This window comes from Macaca mulatta, chromosome 4 (genome assembly GCF_049350105.2).
Source record: "Macaca mulatta isolate MMU2019108-1 chromosome 4, T2T-MMU8v2.0, whole genome shotgun sequence".
Classification (NCBI taxonomy): domain Eukaryota; kingdom Metazoa; phylum Chordata; class Mammalia; order Primates; family Cercopithecidae; genus Macaca; species Macaca mulatta.
Genome location: NC_133409.1, coordinates 180,981,030 through 181,008,370, shown reverse-complemented (window position 1 = coordinate 181,008,370; position 27,341 = coordinate 180,981,030). Strand labels below are relative to the sequence as shown.

The window sequence follows — 27,341 nt, the reverse complement described above, 5'->3', positions numbered from 1 at the left end:
TATAAAAAATGCAAAAAAAATTAGCTGGGCATGGTAGTGCACAACTGTGGTCCCAGCTACTCGGAAGGCTGAGGTGGAAGGACTGCCTGAGCTGGGGAAGTCAAGGCTGCTGTGAGCCAAGACTGCACCATCACACTCTATCCTGAGTAACCAAGAAAGACCCTGTCTCAATAAATAAGCAAACAAATAAATAAGCCTTTAGCCTATGATCTTATTAAAGACAGAGGTGCCCCCTAACTTGTACTTTAACGTGCTGTCTTGATCCCTGCAACAAAGCTGAACTAAAGATGAAGTGCAAAACCAAACAGCCCCTAACTTACACTTTCTCCTGCTCCTATGCCACAGCTCTCTTCCACAAGTTCATTCTGACAGGTCCTCGGCTGTTCTATGCAAATGACGAGTCATTTGCCAACTCTTACATTTTCCGGCTTGCATCCGGATCAGTGTATTTGCTGTAAAACAACCAACACGGATGATCAATATTACAGCACAAAGGAAGTAAAAAGCACTTGTGACTATCCAGTAAGCTAGGGTTCAGAAAAGAACGATTGTAAAATCCTAACATACAGTAGAATAAGGAAATGTTTCAAGGGGTTTGTCAGAAAAGTGCCAGCTTCCATCTGGACCACGATCTACAAACACCATTAATGCTCCTATCAGAACTCTTTAAATAAGATTCCACTGTTTGTTCTCTGAAATCTCCTGGGACACAATGACTACCTAGCAGGTAATCAGACCTTGGCCACAGGAGAGCCAAGGACTGCCATTCTCACTTCCTGGCAGGTGAACTCTGCTCCCATTCCAACCCCTGAAAGCCTAACCTAAGATGAGAAAAAAAAAAAAAAGAGGGGAATAGAAAAGAAAAACCTGTGAAAAGAAAGAAACGAAGGAGAGGGAGAAAACAAAGAGGAGGGAGAAAGGAAACAAATAATTATGCTAGGGGTAGGTTCCGATAGACCAACACTGAGCCAGGCCATCCCAGTTTTCACCCTCTTCCTGGACACTCACCAACAACATACTTTATTTTTGTCAGAACTGCCCTTGGGTGAGGCATCCTGATTCCTGGGTAAAAATAACACGAAACCCGTTAAGTTAGAGTCTTTTCTATAGTAAAGACCCAGAATGCAGTTCACTAATTTTGAAAAAATTAGTCGGAGCTGTAGGAGACCTGTGAGATCATGATTGCTGTTTGCATCTAAGAGTTAGATTCTGCCTGTGGTAACTGTCCATGAGGGTAACATTCCAACTAAATTTTCGCATTACTGTGTGCTACAATTTTTTAATCCAGTTAATAAAGTGTTTTCACAGAGTATATCATTAACAAAATTAATCGATAAATAAACCAGAGCAATAGTCCCAACAAAAAAGATATCACAACCCTCCTATCAGAATATGCAGAAATGGAATATGAATATCTGGAAATGCAAACTTCAGTAAACATCACAGGAATTTTTTTAAGTGTTTGCATATAATATGTCAAAAACTAATGAACTCTGATTCTACCAGCACTCACTCTCTTAAATTATATCACTCAAAATAATATGAAACTACTAAAAACACCTAACATGTGAACTAAAATATACATGCAAATGTCTATGACAATCATAATAGGAGGTGCTAAGCTGGTTAACTAACAATATCTCTTGAGGCTGGGATTTTTCCTCACCCTAGAACCCCAGATGCATTCATTCCTGTAGTTCCTTGTACTCCAAAAGAATCATCCAGGAATTATTCCAGATCCAGTTTAAGTTCCATACCCAATTCTAGACGAGTAACATTTGCTGAAAAGCAGTGAAGTCAATCAGTAACAAGTCAGTCAAAACAATGAAGAAAAGATAATGCAGGCAGTAATTACTTCTGAGTGATGTGATTACAGGTGTTAGTTTTTTTTCCCCCTGAAACTTTATATCCTCCCATACTTCCCTACTGAACATTATTTTTACTGTACAGTACTGAACATTATTTTTACTATTCTGAATAACTGTTAAGGAAAAAAGTTTATGAAATATATATTTCCATATATATGTCATATATACATATAAAATGTTTCAAGTCACTACCACAGTCACCATAAATGAGTGGTTCTCAACCCCAATCTCACTTTTCACACACCTCAGAATGTTTTTAAAAACAATCAGATCCAAGTCCTGCCCTAAGCCCACTGAAATGCAGAGAAGAGCCAAGAATTATTCAACGTGCCCAAGTAATTCTATTGCACCATCACCATCAGAACTATGCTTTATGGATGCTTCAACTACAAATGGCAACTTTCTTATCTTTGGAGAGGACTGAATCAAAGGTCAGAATATCAACAAAAAAGCAAAGTATTCTTTTGGAACAAGCTCCAAATCTAGAGAAACAGTTGATTCTAGTGAGAATTTCAGTAATTCCTAGAGAGTGACTGTGGAAAGGCAAGCACAGCAGGAGACACCTGAGACTGCACTGGATGCAGGGAGAGGTGCCAGCTGTGGCTGAAACTATAGGACGGAGTGGAAAGGCCAGAGCTGGTTTCCCTGGGATTCCAGAACAGAGGCTGTGACACACAGGGGTCCGAATGGCAGCTGAATCTCAGTGGCCATGAGAGCAAGGCAACGACAGGGCCAGCTGCCCAAGGTCGATAAAAGTGCAGCTGCCCAGCACTCCCCTTGCTGTCCACACACAGGCTCTCCTACCTGCTTCCATCTTCAGTTCTGCAGCATTTCCAGGGAACATGGGTAGTTAACACACAACCATGCTCAATGAGAGCCAACCTGTGGCTGTGCGGCCCTTTCTCAGAACATGGCCCAGGCCTGTGCGGGGTCTACACAGTGAAGTACGAGGGAAAAGGAAGGCAAGCAGCTTCTTACACCTCCCTCTCAGTGCTGAACCTGGACAAAATGTACCCCTCTTAACACCTTTAGGAACTTTTCCTTGAGAAACAAAAATGGCAGACACCTGTCTGAGTGTGCTTGGTTCCTCTTCGATATAAAGTGCAAGCCTGTGTCAACTTCTGGGTCACTCAGGATTAAATGTTTATGACATCCCACCACTGATCTAAAAGGATCCATTCACAGAGGAAAATGAAGACTGAAAAGCCAACACCAACACCACCCTCTGTGCTTCTCACCACCCTCTGTGCTTCTCACCACCCTCTGTGCTTCTCAGCACTTCTGGGCCTTCACATCCTCCTTTTCCTCCCCCACCTTTATAAGTGCTCCCCTTTTCTTCAGTGTACACTCCAAACCCTCTCATCCCACCTTAAGTGATCTGCCTTGAGCTGAGCCCATTTTTTAAAACAGGTAAAACTGCTTTTAAGAGAAAGAAACATTTCTGCCACGCAGAGTACAATGAAGAAAGCAGCCCTTCCCCATCCGCAGGGCAGTCACGCCTCCTCCACCTAAGCTTGGTGAGCTCTGGAACTGGTGGTACGAACTGATCCAAAGGGTGTGCTTTAACAAATCCTTCCAAAGAAAACTTGGAAATCAGCTATTTAAACTTGGAGCCCTTTTCTCTGTAGGAAGGGCATTGACTTGAACACAAATTTAGTTCTTGAACCATAATGTGCAGTGTTAAAAGTCACCCTGAATAACGCATTAGCTGCATGGAATGGCTTTCTCAGTTCAACTGTGTAGTGTTGTAAAGTTCCCTTTTTTCCCCTGGAATTAGCCCCAATATCCCCTGTTGACAGTTTCAACAAGTGGAGTCCAGGTATGACATCTGAGAAGCGAGTAAAATAAGGCTCCAATAGACAATGGGGCAATACAAGTGGCCAGGCAGCCAGGCTCTGGGCAGCAACCACAACAGAGGCTGGCTCCTGGAGGCAAAACTACGACTGATGTGATAAAGTGGGGAAAGGGAAGGGGAAGAAGACAGGAAAAGCAAGAGTCCCTGAAGCAAACTTTTAGTGATGGGGTTCTCCTGTGCTCCACTTTTCCCCAGTGCTTCAGCGCAGACGGGGTGTCCAGAGGTAGGACACTGCCTGCATCCAGTCTGGTACACAAGAAAAACCAAAGTGATCCTCCAGGATAACAATGTTCCCATTTCCAGAACATCATTATGCAAGGCACCTTCTTTCATCCTAGTACAGATAAGCATGGTTCAGAAAGACTCAGAAGTTTACCCATGGGCTGTGCATGGTGATTCATGCCTGTAATCCCAGCACTTTGGGAGGCCAAGATAGGAGAATCACTTGAGCCCAGGAGTTCAAGACCAGTCTGGGCAACACAGAGAGATCCTGTCTCTAAAAAAAAAAAATACAAAAATGAGTCAGGTGTGGTGGCGCACACCTGTGATCCCAGCTACTCAGAAGGCTGGGGTGGGAAGATTAGTTGAGCCCAGCATGTCCAGGCTGCGTTAAGCAAAGATCATGCCACTGCACTCCAGCCTGGGTGAGAGGAAGACAAAAAAAAAAGTAAATTTCCTTGTGACGCCCAGTGAGTATTGAGGTCAGGAATCAAACTCATGTTCATCTTTCTCTCCTCTCCCTTTACAGATTTATCTTAATTCCAAGGCCAGAATTCAGGTACCAGAAATGGGTACTTTGCCCAGATCATTCCTGACAAAAATGTTTGCCTATTAACATAATCTTATTACAACTAAAGAGAAAACAAAACCTGTTGAGCTATAAGATAAATTAATCTTTCAAAGCATTATTTGGTTGCTCTACCTGAAGAATACTAAATTGTAACCCAGTCATCCAGCATGAGCCTCTACTTTGTAAACCTCGAAGGCTTATTCCTGCCTAGAGCCCCAGGGAAGCAGCTTCTGCCTCCACATTCCAAGCTGCTAGGGAAACAACAATGCAGCCTTTTTTTTTTTTTTTTTTTTTTTTTTTTTTTTTGAAACAGAGTCTCGCTCTGTCGCCCAGGCTGGAGTGCAGTGGCCGGATCTTGGCTCACTGCAAGCTCTGCCTCCCGGGTTTACGCCATTCTCCTGCCTCAGCCTCCCGAGTAGCTGGCACTACAGGCGCCGCCACCTCGCCCGGCTAGTTTTTTTGTATTTTTTAGTAGAGACGGGGTTTCACCGTGTTAGCCAGGATGGTCTCGATCTCCTGACCTCATGATCCGCCCGTCTCGGCCTCCCAAAGTGCTGGGATTACAGGCGTGAGCCACCCCGCCCAGCCAATGCTGCCTCTTCCACTACTGGCATTTCGAGACTCCTCTGAAGACCCCTCTCCAGAGTCCACAGTTGACTTCCTCCTCAGAGTCCTGCCACAGGATTAATTCCTGGAATCTTTCCCAAATCCAAATGTTAAGCATTATCTACATAAATTTTGACTTAGGAAAACTAAAAATCTAGACGCTTTTATTATCTACGTATATTTACATCTATTTTCTGAAATGTACATTTAAAGAGAAGAAAAACCACAGTCCATAAAGGTTAAGTGATCTCCATTCTTCAAAGATCTAAGCAGTAATCTCAGGTTTCCTGGACCCATCCCTAAGTCCTCCACTAACAGCGATGTCCCATATAGAGAATCTGCTAAGATTTCTAGTTGTGCTCCCAATTATTTCCCTGGTCTATATAAAATACTTCCTTGTTTTTAGCAACTAAAATCAAATTTCCCATAGTAACAATCTGGCAATAGTAAAAACTTTTGGTAACGCTTAAATAGGTTAAAAACTGTATGTTCAAACATCAGTAAATATTAAAAGACAACTCAATGGAAAGAAAATACTATATCAATTTAAATAATTTGAACTTGCTAAATTAGTCAAAATAGCAAAATTGATAAGGGATAAAATAAAAAACCACTGTTGTCCACAAAAAAGCTGAAAGGAAAAAAAGAGGGACTTCAATACTTGGTCAACTCTTCCTATTTCTCCTTTTCAAGGTTTATACTGAAATGTAGAAACGCAAAACTTTACAAAAATCTATGTATTATTACTTCCCCTCAAAAACAACCCCCAAAACCTTCACTTAATGCATTTAGCATTCTCTTCCCCCTGTACCTCCCCCTAATACCCAGGGCTGACCAACTCACAAAGCCAGCAGGATGCCTAAGTCAACATTATAAGGACAGGGGGACAAGAAAGAGTGCCTGGTCAAAACAAGAAGATCTGTCACCACCCAGAAGCTCCCCAAAACTTGATTTCAGTTTCAAGTTCCCAAGTTAAACCTGAAACAACACAATAATGATTTGAATATTCCTTCCAAGCACACTCAGAGACTAGGGAGAGCTGCAGAAACAGAGCTGTAAGGATTCCGTAGGGATCTTGACACCTAGGTTCTGCTAGTATATTCTTTGGTGAGGTATGAAAAGTGCCTAAGGGCCAGGAACAGTGGCTCACACCTGTTATCTCAGCAGTTTAGGAGGCCCGAGGTGGGCAGATGGCTTGAGCTCACAAGTTTGAGACCAGCCTGGGCAACACGGCAAAACCCCATCTCTACAAAAAGAAAAATAGAAAAAGTAGCCAGATATGGTAGAGCCCACCCAAAGTCCCAGGAACTCACGGGGCTGAGGTGCGAGGATGGCTTGAGCCCAGGAGGCGGAGGCTGCAGTGAGCTGAGATGGCTCCACTGCTTTTCAGCCTGGGCAAAAGAGCCAGACCTTGTCTCAAAAAAAAAAAAAAAAAAAAAAAAAAAGGCCTAAGGAATTTGCCCAGCATGCCAAAGGAAGCGGTTAAAAATGAAATCTGAAACAACCAACAAACGAATGCTTACCAAGCACCTTTTATGGTGCTCAACATCAAATGGGTACCAGGAAGGATGAAGTACTATAAAGTAACTCCAAATTCTTTCAGACAGCCCTGGTTTCCAACATTCAGTTGCACTCTAGATCATTTATATATGAGATAATGTGTGTCCTACCTTGGAGTCAAGAAAAAAAAAATGGTCACCACAGTTTGAAGACATGATCCCTATCCCCAAGAAGTTCATATTTCGGTTCTGAGCAAATGAAATCAGATAAATGAAATTGTTTTTCATCTCAGAATCTGAACAAATGAAATTGGACAAATGAAATTTGTTTAATAGTATTCAATAGGTGGTTCCCAAATGTACTCTATGGACTAATGCCAATCCATGACACATTTTTAACCCGTTCTTCAGCAAAATGAAAAAAACAGAAATGAGAAAAAGTAGTTCACGTAGCCAAAAGTATGTAATTTGGTGAGTGTTCTTTATTCTGGGAGCATGTTCTTCTTATATTTTGGTGTGTAAAACTTTTTTTTTTTAATTACTGTGACAGCAGACAGCAATTTGTTATTCCTAAGATTTTTACTTTCAAAATAACCTAGCCACCATATAACAATCTCAAGTTTTTACCAGTCTATGTAAAATCCAAAACTCCATGAGCTACTGACATTCAGGATTTTTACTCATTCATTCTCCTAGACCCCAAAACGGGGTACAACAGGAAACACCTTACCCTCAATTCCTGATGCCACTTTTGAAACGTCAAACCGTAACAATCTTTGTTTCTCAGCACTTACCGCCCATGAAATTTACTTACACTCTAATCAAAATCACCACCTCACTGGTGTGATCAACCACTCACATCCACTTCCATGTTTCTTAGAGGACTTCAAAACTGGTTTCTCATCTCTCTGTCCACCATCATACACATCATCACTTTCTATCACTGTTCAGGTGGGAAGCCACAGAAACCAATCTGCAGCTAATTGAATCAGAAATCTATGAAAGCTACAGTGCAGACTGAAGAAGATGACTGAGAGGCTTCATAACGAGGAACAGCACCCAAAATCACACTGCGGGACAGCTCCCGGAGAACAGAACTGCAGTGACAGAGACGGCACTGCTGCAGCTGCAGCACCAGCGCCAGTGCCAGTGCAGGACTGGATGCTCACGCCCGTCTCAGGCCTCCAGATGCCCGAGACCTTCTCCCCTTCAGCTTCCTCCATAACCACACTACTCCTTTCCTCCATCGGCTTCTCCTCTGACTGCACAGAAGCCCATTTCCCTCCATCATGAAAAAAAACCTTTCCCAGATCTAAGCAAAAGGGAAAAACATGCAAGACAGAATGTAAATTTGTGCTGCCAGGGGCTGGGAAAGGAGGGGATGGGGAGTGACTGATCATGGGAATGGGCTTTCCTTTTTAAAGGGAGTGATGAAAAAGTATTCGGGAACGATAGCGGTAAAGACGGCACAACCTTGTAAATGTACTAAATGTAAAGATGGCACAACCTTGTAAATCTACTAAATGTCAGTAATGATAAATTGTATGTTATGTGTTACCACCAAAACAACAAAAACGTCTCTGGCCTCCCTCAGATTCCACGACATTACTCAGTACTTTTGTTCTCTCTCCTCTCCCCTCCCTCCCTAGCTTCCTTCTCTTCCAAACCTGAAATGCAAACATTTTCCTCCTTCTCACTCTCATCTTTCTGTCTCCATATTCTCTCATTTGGAGATATCACCTATGACCAGTAGCAATTCCACTATCCACCCTAAGGAAGAGAGCTCTACAGCAAATCTTCGAAAACTCCTTCAGTGAAGAGCCAGATAGTAAACATTTCAGGCTTTCAAAGCCACACAGTCTCTGTCGCAGCTATTTAACTCTATGTGGAAGCAGCCAGAAACAATAAGTAAACAGATGTTCTGTGCTCTAACAAACCTTTATTTACAAAAACAGGGCCAGCTGTGGTAGCTCACGCCTGTAATCCCAACACTTTGAGAGGCCAAGGTGGGCAGATCAGGCAGATCACTTGAGGTCAGGAATTCTAGACCAGCATGGCCAACATGGAGAAACCCCAATTCTACTAAAAATACAAAAATTAGCCAGGCGTGGTGGCAGGCGCCTATAGTCCCAGCTAACCAGGAGGCTGAGGGATGAGAATCTCGTGAACCCGGGGCAAGGCAGAAGTTACAGTGGGCAGAGATCGCACCACTGCACTCCAACCTGGGCAACAGACGGAGACTCCGTCTCGAAAAACAAAAACAAAAACAGGAGGCAGGTGGACTTGATCCAGGGGAAAGTTTGTCGATACTGCTCTAAAGTATGATACACTGCACATCTACATTCCCATTACTTCTTATATGCAGTAGATTTCCTCCAGGATTTCTGAGGAGGTATGAACTCCAGATGTCATTCAACAAATATCTATTGAGAGCCCACCATATTCCAGACACTGCACTAGGGATACAGCAGTAAAATACAGTCTTGTCTTCACGGATTTACACAAACTGAATGTCAATGGGACCAACCATAAAAATAAACACAACAAACAAAACAAAAACCCTTACTTCTCCTGACTTCCTCAATCCAACAATCCAATCAGTAGCTAAGTCCTTTTATTATCCTCTCACAGCTTTCTTATTCCTTCCTATCCATCATATATGAGGCTTCACCAAGAACAAGCATTCCTTGTGTACAAAAAGCAGACTCTCTTAAATAAAATATGCAGATTTCTAGATATTTCAATGATAACATCAAAACTCATGAAAATCAAAACAAGATCCTACTGGGAGGCTGAGGCGGGCGGATCACCTGAGACCAGGAGTTCGAGACCAGCCTGGCCAACATGGTGAAACCCCGTCTCTACTAAAACTACAAAAAATTACCTGGGCATAGTAGCGGGCGCCTGTAATCCCAGCTACTCAGGAGGCTAAAGCAGGAGAATCACTTGAACCCGGTAGGCAAAGGCTGCAGTGAGCTGAGATCACACCACTGCACTCCAGCCTGGGCAAGAGCGAAACTCCATATCAAAAAAAAAAAAAAGAAAAAGAAAAGATCCTAGCAAACTTGTAAGAAGATTTGAAACGACATACATTTCCTGATCTCGAGGGCAGGCCCTATTAGCATATGGTAGACACTAGAGAAACATACTCAAAAATGATAGAAGTAATCTCTAAATGAAGGTATGAGAGTTTACATCAGGTACAATTATAAAGCAAAAAAAGAGAAAGCACTGAAACTAATGCAAGAAGTTTACAGTCACTCAGTGAGTAAATTAAAAACAAGTGATGACCTGTAATCCCAGCACTTTGGGAAGCCAAGGCAGACAGATCACCTGAGGTCTGGAGTTCCAGACCGGCCTGACCAACATGGAGAAACCCCGTCTCTACCAAAAATACAAAATTAGCCTGGCGTGGTGGCGCATGCCTGTAATCCCAGCTACTCTGGAGGCTGAGGCAAGAGAATCGCTTGAACCCAGGAGACGGAGGTTGCTGTGAGCCGAGATCGCACCATTGCACTCCAGCCTGGGCAACAAGAGCGAAACTCCGTCTCAAAAAAAAAAAAGGTGCTGATATGTGTACTATACAAAGGGACCAGATAAGGAAGGGAAGGTTTCAGCCAATGGAGTTAGAATCATCCCCTTAGAGGTGATGAGGAAGCAGGCATATTCTTCTTCAGGGCTGGAAAAATGTCCTTCTGAGCTAGAGTTCTTCAGGCCAACTGAGACTATCAGATTAAACTTACTAAAAGTTTCAACAAAGCCAAACCTACTGTACTTCCCAGGCCTATACATACAGGGAAATATAAAATGCCTCCCCCAGGGACAATGCCCATTCATTCCATACTAAGCACCCAAATTCAGGTCTTATCATTCTGTTCTTCAAGCAAAAAGAAAACAAATGCAAAGCTGGAGCTCCCCATAGACTGCATGGAGAAATAAGAGGAAAACTGGGGCCAGGCACAGTGGCTCAAACCTGTAATACTAGCACTTGGAGAGGCTGAGATGGTAGAATTGCTTGAGCCTAGGAGTTTGAAACCAGCCTGAGCAGCACGGCAAGACCCCGCCTTAACAACAATAAAAAAACACACACACAAAAATTAGCCAGGTGTAGTGGTGCCCATCTGTTATCCCAGCTTCTCAGGAGGCTGAGGCCAAAAGATCACTTGAGCACACGAGGTTGAGGCTCCAGTGATCTGTGTTTGCACCTCTGCACTCCAGCCTGGGCAAGACCCTGTCTCAAAGAAAAAAAGGAAAACTGGTCTGTGTTGTCAATCTGGTAAGTTTCAGGAACAAGACAAACAAACAGTGTTGGGAGCCAGTTCTCCATGGGTCTTTCCACTTTCTGCATGTCTTATGAGCAGGTTGCACTGACAGCTTTTATTGGCTACTATCTTTCCTGTACAGGACATCTGTAGATAGTATTTTAAGATAGCAATAGTGTTTCTCTCTGGAGCAGAAGGAAGATTTGTTTGCTATGGAGAATAATAAAAATAATGTCTCCCTCAAAGCAAAAGTTGGGTAGGTTTATTAGTTCCCTTATAAAAAATTGGGGTTTCCCAGTCTCAGATTTCCTCAACCGTGGTACATACCCACTGCATGGACAACATCCACCTAGACCCACCCAGCCACCGTGTTGCCCACATGGTCTTTGGGGGGCAAGAAAATACTATAAAAACAGAGCTGTCAACAAACACGAAGTTCATACTGCCTGCTGACCCAGGAGTGCTGTGTCTTCTGCCATCATCCATGGAATTTTAGGAAGCTAATTTGTTAGCCTGCAAGTAAGGTAAAATCTCAGGCCTCCCACAACTCTTGACAAACAGGGTTTCCACTGTCTTTCTCCTTGACTGGGTTTACTCCAACAGGCGTATATGCCACACTTGCATTTTGACCTGCAGGTCTCTTGCAACAAAGCTTCCATTTTGAAGGATTCCACTCTAAACTACGATAAATATGTTTATCAATATTGATCACCAAAAAATACTACTAGTCTGCACATACCTGCAAAATTCCAATTCATCATTTTTACAGATGTAAAAATATAGTTTGAATAAAGCAACATTAAAAATCTAACTTCTTTTGTGAAAAGGTATAGAAATACAGCACCCTTCTAAGAAACATAGAAAAATCATGTTTTGATTTTAAAAGATTTCTAAAAGTGCCAATTAGAGGCTTTTTCACTCAGCATTAAGGAACACATTTCTGTTAAACATGATCAAGCAATTCATTTCACATTATAATCAAACCCAGTGCTCAAGCATAACATATATATAATACAACCAAGCTTTGGTGGTTCATTTTCCCAAGTGTAATTAGTCGGTATAAAGAAATACTTTCTATAAATCCCTAGTAAATACCTTTATTTTTTCACTCTTAAGTTTAAAAGAACTTAGCATGAAGATCTGAGAAAGGATTCCCCTAAAATCACATGTGGTAAATTGTTTAAAAGGCACAGCATGAAGAGTCTGAAACAAATGAGGTAAATACCCTTCAGCCAAGAACATCACTGCATATAAAATCATCTAACCTCAAGTCTATGTCACTCAGTTTTACATAAGTAAATGCCAAAATAATATCCTGGAAAGCTGAGTCATTTCAATGAGTAAATTTATATAAACAATTGGGTTACCACTCATGGTAAGTCACAAGATTTTGGCAGGAAAATTGCTTATTGGCTTGCCAAAGACTAGGTTTGGCACACTGGTGCCCCACTGCCAAGAACATTACTGATAATCAGCCTTCTATCCTATAGGATTACCTTTCAGACATGTTTTACTCATTCATTTCCTATGTACTAAGCTTATATAGGAATGGTTAGTGCAACTGAGCACCTTACTTCTGGAAGTGCGGGATTCCCAAAATTCCTCAAGAAAGGAACAAAAGCATGAGAAATTGTAAATTGGAAGTATCTCTTTTTTTGGTTTTTTTTTTGAGACAAAGTCTAGCTCTGTCACCCAGGCTGGAGTACAGTGGTACAATCTCGGCTCACTGCAAGCTCTGCCTCCCAGGTTCAAGAGATTCTCCCACCTCAGCATCCCGAGTACCTGAGATTTCAGGCACCCACCACCATGCCCGGCTAATTTTTGTATTTTTAGTAGAGATGGGGTTTCTCCACATTGGCCAAGGTGGTCTTGAACTCCCGGCCTCAGGTGATCCGCCCACCTCGGCCTCCCAAAGTGTTGGGATTACAAGCATGAGCCACCGCGCCCCACCTGGAAGTATCTTTAACAAGGTTTTGGCATTAGGAAATGCAAACAATCAACAAATAAATAAAGGAGAAAGAAAGGAGAAAACTGAAGTATACTAAGAATAACCTGGTAAACTGAAGGGAAAGTGTTCGTTTTCTTGCCTTGTAAATGAGAGCTACAGAAAGTTCTGGGAGACAGGGAAGAAGACTGGCTAAAGGTACAGCACAGCAGCATGGCCACCTTTAGGACTTGCCCACTCCACAGCAGCCACCTCTGACCACATTGCCCAAGTCATTTTTAAGACAAAGAAGCCAGGTGCAGTGGCTCACACCTGTATCATCAGCACTTGGGAGACCAAGGCCAGATGATCGCTTGGGGCCAGGAGTTCAAGACTAGCCTGGTCAGCTGGTGAGATCCTGTCTCTACAAAAAAAAAAAAAAAATTAGTAAAAAATTAGCCAGGCTTGGTGGCACAAGCCTGTAGTCCCAGCTACCAGGGAGGCTGAGGCGGGAGGATCACCTGAGTCCAGGAGTTTAGGGCTGCAGTGAGCTATGATTGCACCACTGCACTTCGAACTCCAGAGGAACAAAATAATTCACTGTCTTCCCCAAGAAAACTGATTTTCCTGCCCAGTGACTGCATTTCTGGCCATAGTATTACCATCCAACCTGTCGCCAAAATATGTTTGCATCCTTGATCTCATTATCCTTATATTACAGGAGCTGGTACTTCTGCTTCCATCCTTTTACTATTCTCATTCATCCTACATACCCCTAACTGCATTCCCAAGCACTTCTCCATCCTTCCCTCATTCCTTCCATTGTGAGAACTTATACACACTAAATAAGAATTATCATTTCATAAACAATATATGCCAGGAACAGTGCTAGGCCTTATTATAATATGATCATCATTTTTAATCCACACATAAATTTGTGATGTGGGCATAATTAACTCCATTTTTCTACCCAAGAAAAACCCAAGAATTTAAAACTCCTTCCTCTATCCTAATTTCCCTGCTTTGATCATTACGCATTATATGCATGTACCAAAATATCACACACACCCCGCAAATATGTACAATTATTATGTACCAGTTAAAAAAAAAATCGTTCCTCAACAAAAAGTCACTTCATTCATTTGATATGTCCTACAAAGATGGACAGCTCTGATTTTTCACTCTATCCTTACAAATTCTGACAACAGACAACTCACATGAATTTCTTCTTAGTTTACAAACTTAATTTCAAATTCAGTAAAATTAATAGTTCACTGGTTTCATTTTTAAAAAATTATCCTGGCCAGGCATGGTGGTTCACGCCTATAATCCCAGCATTTTGGGAGGCCGAGGTGGGTGGATGACTTGAGGCCAAGAGTTCAAGACCAGCCTGGTCAACATGGTGAAAACCCAACTCTACTAAAAATATAAAAATTAGCTGGGCATGGTAGCGCACGCCTGTAATCCCAGCTACCCAGGACGCTGAGGCACAAGAATCACCTGAACCCGGCACATGGAGGTTGCAGTGAGTGAGATCGTACCACCATTGCACTCCAGCCTAGGCAACAGAGTAAGACTCTGTCTCAAAAAAAAAAAAAAAAAAAAAAAAAATCCAGATGGTTTTATGTCTAAAACTGCAATTAAATTACTGCACTGCTTAAATATAAAGATAGTTGTATAATTTCTCTATAGTACACATAATCAATCATAAGTCAGCATGTAATCCAAACAAGACACTACTATAGACTAGGAACAGACCTTAGATCCCTGAGAATAACCAGGTAACCCTTTCACTTGACAAGTTAAGAAAAACCTCTAAAAATGTAAGGCTATACAATTAATTGGTATCAAAACCCAATCTCTGATTCCCAGTCCAGAGCTCTTTCAATTAATCACATGTAACAGTCTTTGATTAAGCAGGGCAGTACTCAAGACAACTCTCTCACCTCCAATAATGCCAGACTATTTTTTTCTTTTTTTTTTTTTTTTTTTTTGAGATAGTCTTGCTCTGTCGCCCAGGCTGGAGTGCAGTGGTGGCAGGATCTCAGCTCACTGCAAGCTCTGCCTCCCGGGTTCACGCCATTCTCCTGCCTCAGCCTCCCAAGTAGATGGGACTACAGGCACCCGCCCCCACGCCTGGCTAATTTTTTGTACTTTTAGTAGAGACGGGGTTTCACCATGTTAGCCAGGATGGTATCAATCTCCTGACCTCGTGATCGGGAGATTTGGGAGGCCCGCCTCGGCCTCCCAAAGTGCTGGCACCACAGGCGTGAGCCACCACGCCCAGCCCAATAATGCCAAACCTTTTATCCCAGGACTGCAAATCCCAGCAAGGAAGATTTAGAGTGGAAGTCACTGCCTACAATCCTCTTATATGAGAAGATAAGACCAGCTCCCAGATCTGCTTTGCACAGTCTTGAAAGACTCACTAAACATTAAATCTGTTGGCCTCCCAGTACCTTATAGCCTTGTGGTTGATTCCAAATACTACAGAACTTTCTGCTTGTAGATAATAGATTCCCCATGCAAAGCAAGGCTAAATAGTAATACCTCCCACTTTTTCCTGAAAGTCAAGAAATGTTTCATTATTCTGTTAACACTGTGGAGCGAAGGTCTATTCCAGTAACGAGGCAAAGGCCACTACTATGTGCAGATTTACTTCCTATTTGATAAGAATTACTCTTCCAACCTGGCAGAAAAGATAAGTGACTTACCCAAAGCCACTGCAGTTCAGAAAGGGCTAAGCAGTAATTCAAACACCTGTTATCCCAGCTACTCGGGAGGCTAAGGCACGAGAATCACTTGAACCTGGAAGGTAGAGGATGCAGTAAACAGAGATTGCACCACTGTGCTCCAACCTGGACAACAGAGTAAGACTCTGTCTCCAAAAAAAACAAAAAACAAAAAAAGGCCAGGCACAGTGGCTCATATAATCCCAGCACTTTGGGAGGCCGAGGCAGGCGGATCACGAGATCAAGAGATCAAGAGCATCCTGGCTAACATGGTGAAACCCCGTCTCTACTAAAAAATACCAAAAATTAGCCAGGCGAGGTGGCGGGCGCCTGTAGTCCCAGCTACTCAGGAGGCTGAGGCAGGAGAATGGCGTGAACCCTGGAGGAGGAGCTTGCAGTGAGCCGAGATCGCGCCACTGCACTCCAGCCTGGGACACAGAGCGAGACTCCGTCTCAAAAAAAAAAAAAAAAGGAAACCACCTCATAGAAGCTCTCTGTTGCTTCCACAAATATACTTTGAACAAAATTTAATGCACTTCGAACAGTACCTGTCACAAACTAAATGCTCAATACACGTTAATTATTTTAATCTACCTTAATTATTAACTATCGCCGTCATCATACCACTAGACTATCGATGTCGTTGAGGAAGGTGGTAATTCAGTCTGCTGCATGTGCTGGTCAAAGTGCATTACTTGTAATTACTTGTAGAACTGGTAGAGAAGAGGGAAACAGATCAGAAAAATTTCTCAAATCTACAACCTGGACATGTGGTAGTGACATTTTTCAGGAAAGAAATCCAGTGGTGCTGGAGAGCAATCACTTGCTAAAGAGGTTAGCATGGATAAAACGGAGCCAGGTGCTAATAGTCAGAACAATGGGAAAAGACCCTGAAGGCATCTCAGACATAATTGAGGCTGCCTCTCCCATCAGAGGCCCAGAGACCTAGGAGGACAGCATGGTTTGGGGAGACAGGCCCAAGGCACAGCTGGCCTGGAACGCCTCAAGGAGTCCTGGAACGTCCTGCATGCTGCTCCAACACCCAGCTGCTGCAGTCACAGAATGTCTACCTAATGACTGTACAACCATTGTATCTTGGGAAAAAAAATTCGTTTTCAGTTTTACAGGCTCATAGCTCAAAGGAACTTGCTTTGATTCTCAGACTTTGAACCTCGAAGTTGATGCTGGAACAAGTTAAGAATTTTAGGGACTACTGGAATTGTATTTTGCATGTGAGAAGAATGATTGTCTTTTGCATGTGAGAAGGATGAGAGCTGGGTGGTCAGGGGTGGAATGCCATGGTTTGGATGTCTGACCCCTCCAAATCTCACGCTGAAATTTAATCCCCAATGTTGGAGGTGGGGACTAATAGGAGGTGTTTTTTTCATGGAAGCAGATCCCTCATGAAGCCTTGGTGCCATCCTCACAGTAATGAGTGACTCCTCACTCTACTAGTTCCCACTAGAGCTGGTTGCTAAAAAGAGCCTGGCACGCCACAGCCCACCCCACCTCTTGCTTCCTCTCTCACCATGTAATCTCTGCATACACCAGCTCCATGAGTGGAAGCCTAAATCTTTCAGCAGAAGCAGATGCTGGTGCCATGCTTCTTGTACAGCCTTCAGAACCATGAGCCAAATAAACCTCTTTTCTTTATAAATTACCCAGCCTCAGGTATTCCTTTATAGCAACACAAACGGATGAAGACAACTTTCATATCTTTATATCTGTAGCAGCATCTGTAACAAGCCTTGGACACAGCAGACATGCAGTGAAGATATGTTCTGCTAACGGAAAAAGTAAGTCAACATTTTTGAAACCCCACTAGACGAAGTCATGTGGGAGGCAATAGGCTGCAAATGAGATTTCTATCTTAAAGTAGTTTATAATCTCAAGACCAAAGATATGTAAATTACTTATACAATCAACAGGGACTGCATACATGTAAATACAAAGGAAGTTCCTGGAATGGTTGCATTTGTCAGGATTAGGCTGAGAACACTGAGGCTCAAGTTAAAAGGAGTAAGAATTGTGAGGCCATTCAGCCACAAATAATTACTCCAAAGAGGTACAAAGCAACAGTATTCAAAGAATAGCAAGAACATCTCCAAGAGTGCAGTAAAGAACAGCATCAATAGCCAATGGGGGTGAGCTTTTAAGAGTGGCTGGCAGAGGGCCTGGAGACAGCAATGCAAAGCCAGCGCCTGAGCTTCTTTAAAGCCTATTTAGTAAGGTTCCCACTTTGGGAAGGAGTGTGTCAAGAATAGATGGGAGGGGAAGGCTAGAATAAGAAGCCTGACAATACATACTAGAGATACACAGCAGACAGGACACCCTGGCTGTCCGCACCATTCTCAAGCGGGAATTTGGGACAACTCATTTAAGAGCCCATCTTGGCACAAATGCCACGATAGCCCTGAGTGCCAGAGCAGCGGCACTTGAATCTGAAACCTCTTCTTAGAGTAAGACTATTTATTTCTCTCTGTCTCATAAGGCTTACCACAGTCTATACAGCAAAATGACTTAGAGCAACTGCTGAGATCTGGGTTCAGATCTCAGTTCTGACACTCATTAGATGTACGACCTCAGGGAACATACTTAACCTTACTTAGCCAGGAATAAAATGGGAATAATTATTATACCTGCCCCTTAGGTAGGGATATACAAAATGCTTAGCAGAGTGAATAGCCCAGTAAGTTCTCAGTCAGTATTATTAAGAAAACGTACAATAAGGTATGGATTTTCAGACCCCTTGCATTAACACCACAGTGCTCCAGAGATCCTTGATACTCAAGTTGGGAGTCACTGTCCTGGAATACAAATAAAAAACATAGAAGAGCAGTCCATTCCCTCTGCAAGTGTTTATGTGGTAGCTACAGAATTCAGCACTACGCTAGGGGTACATACGCCAGTGCAACACCAAATGAGGTGACAATGCAGAGGGCAAATGCTGTAGGGAAGAAAAAAACACTGGGGCAGAGATTCAAACCAGCCTGAAAGCCACGCAGGTGTTTTAAGTTGGAAATGAAATGAGGAACCAAAAAATTCTGGTCAGGGAGTGGTCTGCTGAGTGTGGTGCTTCAGGTAGACTCACATGACAGGCTGCAGGACAAACTAGCGTGGGGGTCCACCTCCACACCTTCCTGGCCACTCAGTTCCATCCAAATGACTGCTCTTAAAAGTCAAAATCAGGTTCCATTTCTAATCTGCACTGATTCATACTGCTGGTCACGTAAATTGGTATAGGCCACACCAACACAGCACATTAACATCTTAACTAATTTCCTGACAATACTAAAATCAAATCTCTACTTTCCAGAGATTATATAAACTTGGTAAACATTTGAGCTTCAGGTCCAGTCTGACAAAACGGAATAAAAAGGGATTCATCTGCAGAAAGGTCCCAGCGTTAGAAAACAAAGAGAAGGGGGAGGACAGTATGTAGGCCCTGACCTTTCTTACTGCCTCAATTCAAGTATTCAATTTCTCAACCTCAGATCCTTGCCCTCTTCCTCAAACTCAGATCCATCTCTTACTAGTTTTCAAACTCTTGTCTATTATGATTACCTTAAGCAAAGCAAGATGCATGAATAACCAGCAGTAAATCAGGTATTCAATAGTTGAAATTGTGTAATATTCTGTGACTGTGCATCTGGCCAATTTCAACTTCTCCTTCTCTCTAATTTTTTGTTTCTTTTTTTGAGGCAGGATCTCACTCTCTTGCCCCAGACTGGAGTACAGTGGTGCCATCACTGCTCACTGCAGCCTCAAACTCCTGGACTCAAGTGATCCTCCTGCTTCGGCCTCCAAGTAGCTAGCACTACAAATGAGCACCAACATGCCTGCCTAATTTTTTTTTTTTTTTTTTTTGTAGCGATAAGGTCTCAATATGTTGCCCAGGCTGGTCTCAAACTCCTGGCCTCACCTCAAGCAATCCTCCCGCCTCTGCCTACCGAAGTGCTGAGATTTCAGTTATGAACCGCTGCCTCCTGCCCACTTAGCCTTTTCTAACACTAGAGAACTTTCAGAGTGGTTTCAATACCAACTGGACACTTCCCAGCGATTTAACCTCAGGCCAATCAAACTCCCATGCCTCCGTTTCCACAGAGAGATAATAAAAGTACCTCCTCAAAGAGTTTGTTATGAGAACTAAATGAGTTAGTATTAGTCAAGCGACTGGAACATAATAGACACAATATGTATTAGCCATTTTCATCTTTATTTGTGTTATATGGCCACCACCCAGAGATACCCAGGAGCACATATATCACATTCTTTCTACAGCAATATGTGGGCATGACTACTTCATGACCACTGAATCTCAAACAGCACAGCTTTTAATAAAGCACAGTGGTCGGATCCTACCTATTGCAACACCTCTGAGACGACTCTCACAAACCAGCCATGCCTAGCCTGAGACATTCCGAAGACCTCCTCCTGATGACCTTACTCGAGGAACTTATTCCTCTGGAAATGGAACCTAGCCTCACTTTTGGACCAGTGTGTCTCAGATACACGTCCAAACGTGTGAACCTGAATCCCAGAAGTTGGTGTGATTTTTAAAAGTTTTTCAAGTTCTTTTTCCTAAACATGTCCTAGTGGGTGACTCCACAGCATCACTTTCTTTCATGTTCTCTTTTCTATCTGGAAAGCCGGTGATAGGGGACGAAACCAGCAAAGCACCCTTTTTCCTGCTTCCCAAACATTAGCAGGTAAGCGCCCCGTGAGCCGAGATACATCAGGAGGACCTCACCCGCACGTTCATTGATCACCAGTTCTTTTCCCCTCCCGGCACCAGCAGCTGCGAAGCACGAAATGGGCTTGGAGGAAGAGACGCTGCGGTCACCTGAGGGGCAGGTGCGAGCGGGCGGTCCTGCCCGGGTGTGAGGGCGACATCCCGCGCGGCACACACGCTCACAGCCCCCAGAGGAAGACCAGAGGCACTCGATGCATCCAGCACACCCCACACACGACACACTAACGGCACCGCACCTTCCGTCCCACCTCCCGGCAGCAGACCCCTTCCGGGACGCCGAGACGGCTGTTCCTGGAGACGCCGCAGCCCGCGAGGAGCGGCACGCAGGGAGAGCACGCGTGTCCAGGCGGCCTCGGCCGGCGCGCCCCCGCCCCCACACTCACCTGGCCCGTGATGCCGGTGATGAGCGCCACGTTCCTGGGCTTGCCCATCTCGCCGTCCCCGGAGCCCCGGGCGCTGGAGCAGCGTGCCGGTGCGTGTGCCATGTCCCGCGGCGGGCGTGCGGTCGGCGGCAGGGCGGAGCGCGGCAGAGGGCAGGCGCGGCGCCGGCAGGAACGCGGGTGTGTGCGGCGCGAAGCGCCTCTCCAGGCTGCGGGCGGGGAGGGAGAGCGCACCGCGCGACCGGCCGCCACAGTCTGACAGGGGCGCACGGGAGGCCGCGCGGGGAGGGCCGGGGGCGGGCCGAGCCGGCCGAGGCGGGCCCGACGGCCAAGCAGCGGGGCTGCGGCCTGACTGGCGCCGCGTCATTCGCGTCAACCGGCGACGCTGGGGCAGGCCCCGCCCCTCCGCTGACGGCCGCCGCGCGGGGCGGGGCCTGCCGCCGCCGCCGCCTGAGGGAAGAGGAAGAAGGCAGCGGCTTCGCGTCCCGCCTCTCGCCTGGCTGGCCATGGGCGGCCTGGACGCGGTTCCCTTGTCCTCCCCGGCGGCCTCTCGAATCTCCCAGGAATCCTAATGTCACCCGAGGATGCTGGGAGGAACGCTGAGCCGACCTCTCCATTGGGCTAAAGGTCTGAATTTGCAAACCCTGGGGTCCCAGGGCCGGGATCATCGACTTTGATGACTCCTGAAAACCTGTCGCAGCGCCTTTGGGAAGCCTGGTTTATGGTACCTGAAGGGCGCTGGCGTTACAAGGCCCCGAAACGGGGGTTGCAGTTGTGGGGGTGACTAACGAGGCTGGCTCTTGCTCTTCTGGCGTTCCCTGAGGTCGGAACCAGGAACGAGGTTCCAAATAGCTGAATTCAAAGTGTTCTGTTCTGGGGACTGGCAGTGCACAAGCAAGTCGCTGGCCCCACCCGTATGCAGCATAAGGAAATGTTGAAAAGACTGCCCGGGTCAATAAACCTGGACGTGGCAAATTTCAAAGAAAGTAATTCAAACACAGGTGGGGTCCTGGCTTATATCTATTGGATTTGGCTGCCATTTGGCAGCTGCTCGTTGGACAGGGAGAGACGAGGAGGTGACTCAGAGCCTGGAGGACAGCAGGTGTGTGTGCCTAAGCAGTTGGCTGCAATCCAGGGCACAGCCGGAAACTTCCCGGTCTCCGTTGCTCTGCTTCTCTGTCCTTACTCCTCCCCCTAATCGATAACCTCAGATCATCGTTTCAAATCAGAGTTACTAGGGCTGTGCCCATTATAACATGCAAGAGTATGTATAGCAGACCTGGAACCCCAAAATCAGAAAAGCTTAGGATTAATTTAAAACCTCCCTCTCCCGCTCCGCGAAGTCCGTTAGGAATATTTCTTAGCTTTGTAGATAGACGGTCTGGTTTCACACCCGGCCTCTCTGCGTTCTATGAGGAGAATGGCTGAACGAACATCTGGTGCGCCAGTAGGATGCTGCCTCTGAGTGATGAAGGGACCCTGAAGCTGAGGAAAGGGAACGCTTCCATTGAGAGGAACATGCTATAAGCTAGAAATGTCTGTGAAATATACAGCAATATGCTACAACTATATTCGTTTTCATGTAAATAGGCTTTAAATTAATGCATGAACAAATTATTTAACATTTTCCTGAAAAAATCACTGAGCGGCCGGGCGCGGTGGCTCACACCTGTAATCCCAGCATTTTGGGAGGCCGAGGCGGGTGGATCACGAGATGAGGAGTTCGAGACCAGCCTGACTAACATAATGAAACGCCGTCCCTACTAAAAATACAAAAATTAGCTGGGCCTGGTGATGCGTGCCTGTATTCCCAGTTACTCAGGAGGCTGAGGCAGGAGAATCGTTTGAACCAGGGAGGCAGAGGCTGCAGTGAGTCGCTACTGCACTCCAGCCTGGGTGACAGAGTGAGACTCCATCTCAAAAAAAAAAGCAAAAACAAAAAACAAAAATCACTGAGCAAGCCGGGCGCGGTGGCTCATGCCTGTAATCCCGGCACTGTGGGAAGCCGCGGCAGGTAGATCACCCTGAGGTCAGGAGTTCGAGACCAGCCTGGCCAACATGGTGAAAACCCTTCTCTACAAAAATACAAAAAATTAGCCAGGCGTGATGGTGGGCGCCTGTAATCCCAGCTACTCGGGAGACTGAGGCAGAAGAATTGCTTGAACCTGGGAGGGGGAGGTTACAGTGAGCCTGAGATCTTGCCATTGCACTCCAGCCTGGGCAAGAAGAGCAAAACTCCATCTCAAAAAAAAAAAAAAAAAAAAAAAATCACTGAGCAAAACGGATACTTATGGGAGATATGACACATTTATCCTGTAGTTTGAGACCTCCTATCACACAAACACTGGAAGTTGATACCAGTCAATTTCCGGTCACACCCCCAAATACCTGCCCTATTAAGAAGTGTGTGACAGTAGAAGAAATAATGGAAATTAAATCAACATTATTAGGGCCTGAAAATATTTACAAAATGATGGGAAATGGTAGGTCAGAGGGAGCTTGAAGAATAAAGGCTATTTCTCTAGAAAACTTTGCTGAAGACAGGTGGTAGGTCTGCTACAGCAACATACCATCCATAGGGTGACAAATGATAGAAATTTATTTCCTCACAGTTCCGGAGACTGGAAGTTTAGGATCAAGGGCTGATTTCTTCTGAGGCTTCTCTCCTTTTCTTGTAGCTGGCTGTCTTCATGTTCACATGGTGTTCTCTCTATATATCTGTCTGTGTCTAAACTTCCTATTCTTATAAGAACACCAGTTACATTTGATGAGGGCCCACCTTAATGACCTTATTTACAAATACAGTCACATTTTGAGCTACTAAGGGTTACGACATCAATATATTAATTGGGAGAGGGACGAAATTCAACCCATAATTGACAGCTAGAGGGAAAAAGAGGTTCTTTTTTTAACTGTTTTTGGGCGCAGAAGGAGGAGGTTGGTAGTGGAGGTTGTTGTCATTTTCCCAGTAGCATTAGGGCAACTTGAACAAAGTCAGCACAGGGTCTGGGGCAGCATAAGAAGATTACATGAACTAGAAGTAAAGCTACCAGCTGTAATGGAAAGCTCTAAGGGTGATGGCTCAGTTGTGTTTTCCTCTAACACAGTGGTTCTCATCCCTGGGTGATTTTGTCCCCAGGAGACATTTGACAACGCCTGGAGGCATTCTTGATTGTCACAAACGGAGCTGTGCTATAGGTATCTAATGAGTAGAAGTTAAGTATTTCGCTCACCATCTGCAGTGCACAGGTCGCCCCCACAACAAAGATTTTTCTAGCCCAAAATGTCAATAGTGCTGAGGCCCAGAAACCCTTCTCCAGGAGGCGATAAAAGGCCAGTGAAAGATGTTAACAAGTGGGTGGTTGAACTGACAGACACTCTGGTTATACTATATAGTGACTTCATGGTATGTCAGAAAAGAAGCAAATACATTTAGTAGCTAGTTGTTGATGCTGACACCTTTACTCACAAACTTGGCTAATCTCCAAAAACATACTAGCTGCTGAGGGTATAGCAGTAGAGGAGAAATAATCTTCAAGGGGCTATAATCTAAAGGGGATATGATATTGAATCATTTTATGACTTTCATAACATTTTCATATTTGTTTTAACATGATACAAAATATGGGGAGAAGAGTGAGGCCTCCAACTCCAAGTTTTCTAATTGGATATAAGTCAATCATTCTATACAAGACTAAATATGTGGAATAACATTTTTCACATCTTTCTTTCCCATCTCTTGCCGCTGAGTACATGCCAGTTATTCAAGAATGATTCTCCTGCTTTCCCTTTAAAATTCTCTCTTCTCTCTGTTTTTAAATATTTATTTCCTTTGCATTTCACCTGGAACATTTGCTGATTTTCTTTCTCAGACTGCACAAACCATGATAATGGCCAGCAAGGATGGAGGGAGCGTATGAGATGTGCCGGGCAGTGTGCTACGTCTCAGCCAACTCTAGGAGGTAAGTGTATTTGCTGTGGTAAAATATATATTTGGTCTTCATTTCCGTTTTCCTGGCATACAATTTCTAAAATGCTTAGAATCACCAAAATGATGTATTTTGTATGCTAATGAGTTCGCTGTTGAGTGGCAGCCCTTAGGTGGCTTCAGGGTGGAAACTGGTCATTGTGAAGACCAAGGCAGGATTAGAGGGCTAGGACTTTCAGCCCCATCCCCTAACCTCCAGGGAGGAGAAAGAAGCTGATGGCTAACTTGATCACCAGTGGCCAATGATTTAATCAATCATGCCTACGTAATGAAGCCTCCATAAAAACCCAAAAGGACTGTGTGTGGAGAGTTCTAGATCGTTGAACACGTGGAGGTTCATGGAGGGTGACGCTTCAGGGTGGGCACCAAAGCTCCAAGCTCATTCTCCTGTACCTTGCCCTGTACATCTCTTCATCTGCATCCTTTGTCATATCCTTTATAGTAACTGGTAATCCTGAGTAAGGGGTTCCCTGAGTTCTGCGAGCCACTCTATCAGATTAATAAACCTAAGAAGGGGGTCATGTGAACCCCAATTTTTAGCCAGTCAGAAGCACAGGTAAAATAAGCTGGGGCTTGCAACTGGCATCAGAAGTTGGCGGGGGCACAGTATTGGAGACTCAACCCTTGACCTGTGGGATCTGATGCCATCTCCAAGGAGACGGTGTCAGAATTGAATGGAGTCGAAGGGCACCCTGCTGGTGTCGCCTGTAGAACTGATTGCCTGCTTGTTGGTGGGAAGAAATCCCTTGCATACTTGGTCACAGAAGTCTTCTCTGTTGATTGTTGTATTAGAGCAGGGGAAAAACAATTTGAGTTTTTCCACACTCAGTATGATAATGGTCTTTATTTCATAGAGTCAGAAACTAAGAATTGGAAACATTAATAAACTTGCCCCAGGCCACATAGCTAGTGGCTGGTTATGGTAGATATTATACTCATTCAACTCCCATTCCATATTCTCTTTGGAAAAATTGGAGTGCTAACAGCCACATGTCCCAGACCATTTTGCATCTCACATATAGGAAGCAAATTGAGCTTTGTCAGTTAGATGTGTTCCTGATCAATCTGGCAGGTGGAAGGGAAACAGAAGCCATCTTTCCGCTTTCTGGTCCAACTGACATGAGGATTAATGGCAGCTAGAGTCCAAGTTTGTTTCTAGTCACCGTTTTCACGGGCATGAGAGCCACTTGGGTTGGGGGAGCAGCAGGAGTGGTTTTCTGAATTCTGGCCTTCAGCTATGGCGGTAATGTCCTGACTTCAACAACAACTGATGGCCCTCCAAGTTCTCTTCCTCTGTCTCATGAATATTTTTTTCAACTGATAATTGTAGATTCAAATGTATTTTTAAGAAATAATACAGTGAGTGACATGGTCATGTCTTCAAATACTGTAGAGCAATAGCACAAGCAGCATATTGGCATCAATAGAATTCACCAATCTCATTCAGATTTCCTCAGTTTTTGTACTTATTTGTGCAAGAGTATGTATATTTACTTGTATACAGTTTGGTTTGGTTTGTTTTGTCTGAGACAAGGTCTCACTCTGTCATCCAGGCTCACTTGCAACCTCAACCTCCTGGGCTCAAGTCGTCCTCCTGTCTCAGCCTCCTATGTAGCTGAGACCACAAGTACACACCACCATGTCCAGCTAATTTGCTTATTTTTAGTAGAAACGAGGTCTCGCTTTTGCCAAGGCTGGTCTTCAGCTCCTGGGCTCCATTGATCCTCCCTCCTTGGCCACCCACCATGCCCAACTATTTTATTTATTTATTTATTTATTTTGAGTAGAGATAGAAGTCTCACTTTGTTGCCCAAACTGGTCTTGAACTCTTGAGCTCGAGTAATCCTCCTGCCTTGGCCTCCCACAGGGCTGGGGTTACAGGCATGAGCCACCATGTCTGGTCTACTTCCATACAGTTTTATTGCATGTATATATTCATTCATCCACCACCACCCTCAAGATTCCAAAACCACCAGGATACCTCATGTTACCCCTTTATAACTGCACCACCTCCCTCCCACACCCATCCCTAACCTCTTGAAAACATGAACCTGTCCTCTATTTTTAAAATTTTGTCATTTCAAAATGTACTATAGGCCAAGTGGAGTGGTTCACGCCTGTAATCCCAGCATTTTGGCAGACAAAGTCGGGAGAATTGCTTGAACCCAGGAGTTTGAGACCAGCCTGAGCAATATAGCGAGACCCCAGCTCAACAAAAAATAAAAACTAGCCAGACATGGTGGCACATGCCTCTGGTCCCAGCTACTGGGGAGGCTGGGGCCTCATTTGATCCCAGGGGATTGAGGCTACAATGAGCCATGATCGCACCACTGCACTCCAGCCTGAGTGACAGAGCAAGACCGTGTCTTAATTTTTTTTAAGTATTATAAATGAATAATCTTTTGAAATGTGCTTTTGTCATTCAAGTTTCCTGGAGATTCATCATCCAAGATATTGTGTGTATGAATAGTTTGTTTATTTAGTTAGTTAGTTATTTTTGAGAGGGAGTCTTGCTCTGTCGCCCAGGCTTGGAGTGCAGTGGTGCGATCTTGGCTTGCTGCAACCTCTGCCTCCCAGGTTCAAGCAATTGTCCTGCTTCAGCCTCCCAAGTACCTGGGATTGCGGGCACCCTCCACCATACCCAGCTAATTTTCATATTTTAGTAGAGACAACGTTTCACCATT

The 27,341-nt window shown here is 44.4% G+C and overlaps 2 protein-coding genes across 20 annotated transcripts in view; one reads left to right on the top strand and one right to left on the bottom strand.

The window, feature by feature from the left end:
- The window catches only part of GMDS (GDP-mannose 4,6-dehydratase), a 629,179-nt gene extending 608,404 nt beyond the window's left edge, over positions 1-20,775 (bottom strand). The window contains 1 exon segment of one of the 2 annotated variants that reach the window (NM_001266789.1): positions 20,673-20,775. In NM_001266789.1, coding sequence (NP_001253718.1) covers positions 20,673-20,774 — 102 coding nt within the window. In that variant the 5' untranslated portion in view covers position 20,775. 2 annotated transcript variants of the gene reach the window in all.
- A 307-nt stretch (positions 20,776-21,082) lies between these two features.
- LOC144340762 (uncharacterized) overlaps positions 21,083-27,341 on the top strand; it is a 205,844-nt gene continuing 199,585 nt past the window's right edge. For 11 of the 18 annotated variants that reach the window (XR_013417082.1, XR_013417084.1, XR_013417083.1 and 8 more), the window contains exons 1-2: positions 21,089-21,296; positions 24,542-24,631. Coding sequence is in view for 7 of the 18 variants with exons in the window: in XM_078001372.1 (XP_077857498.1) it covers positions 21,254-21,296; positions 24,542-24,631 (133 nt within the window). In the remaining 11 variants the exon portion in view is untranslated. Of the gene's footprint in view, positions 21,772-24,541; positions 24,632-27,341 lie in introns of all 18 variants that reach the window. The other 7 variants (XM_078001373.1, XM_078001367.1, XM_078001368.1 and 4 more) reach the window with 2 other exon arrangements.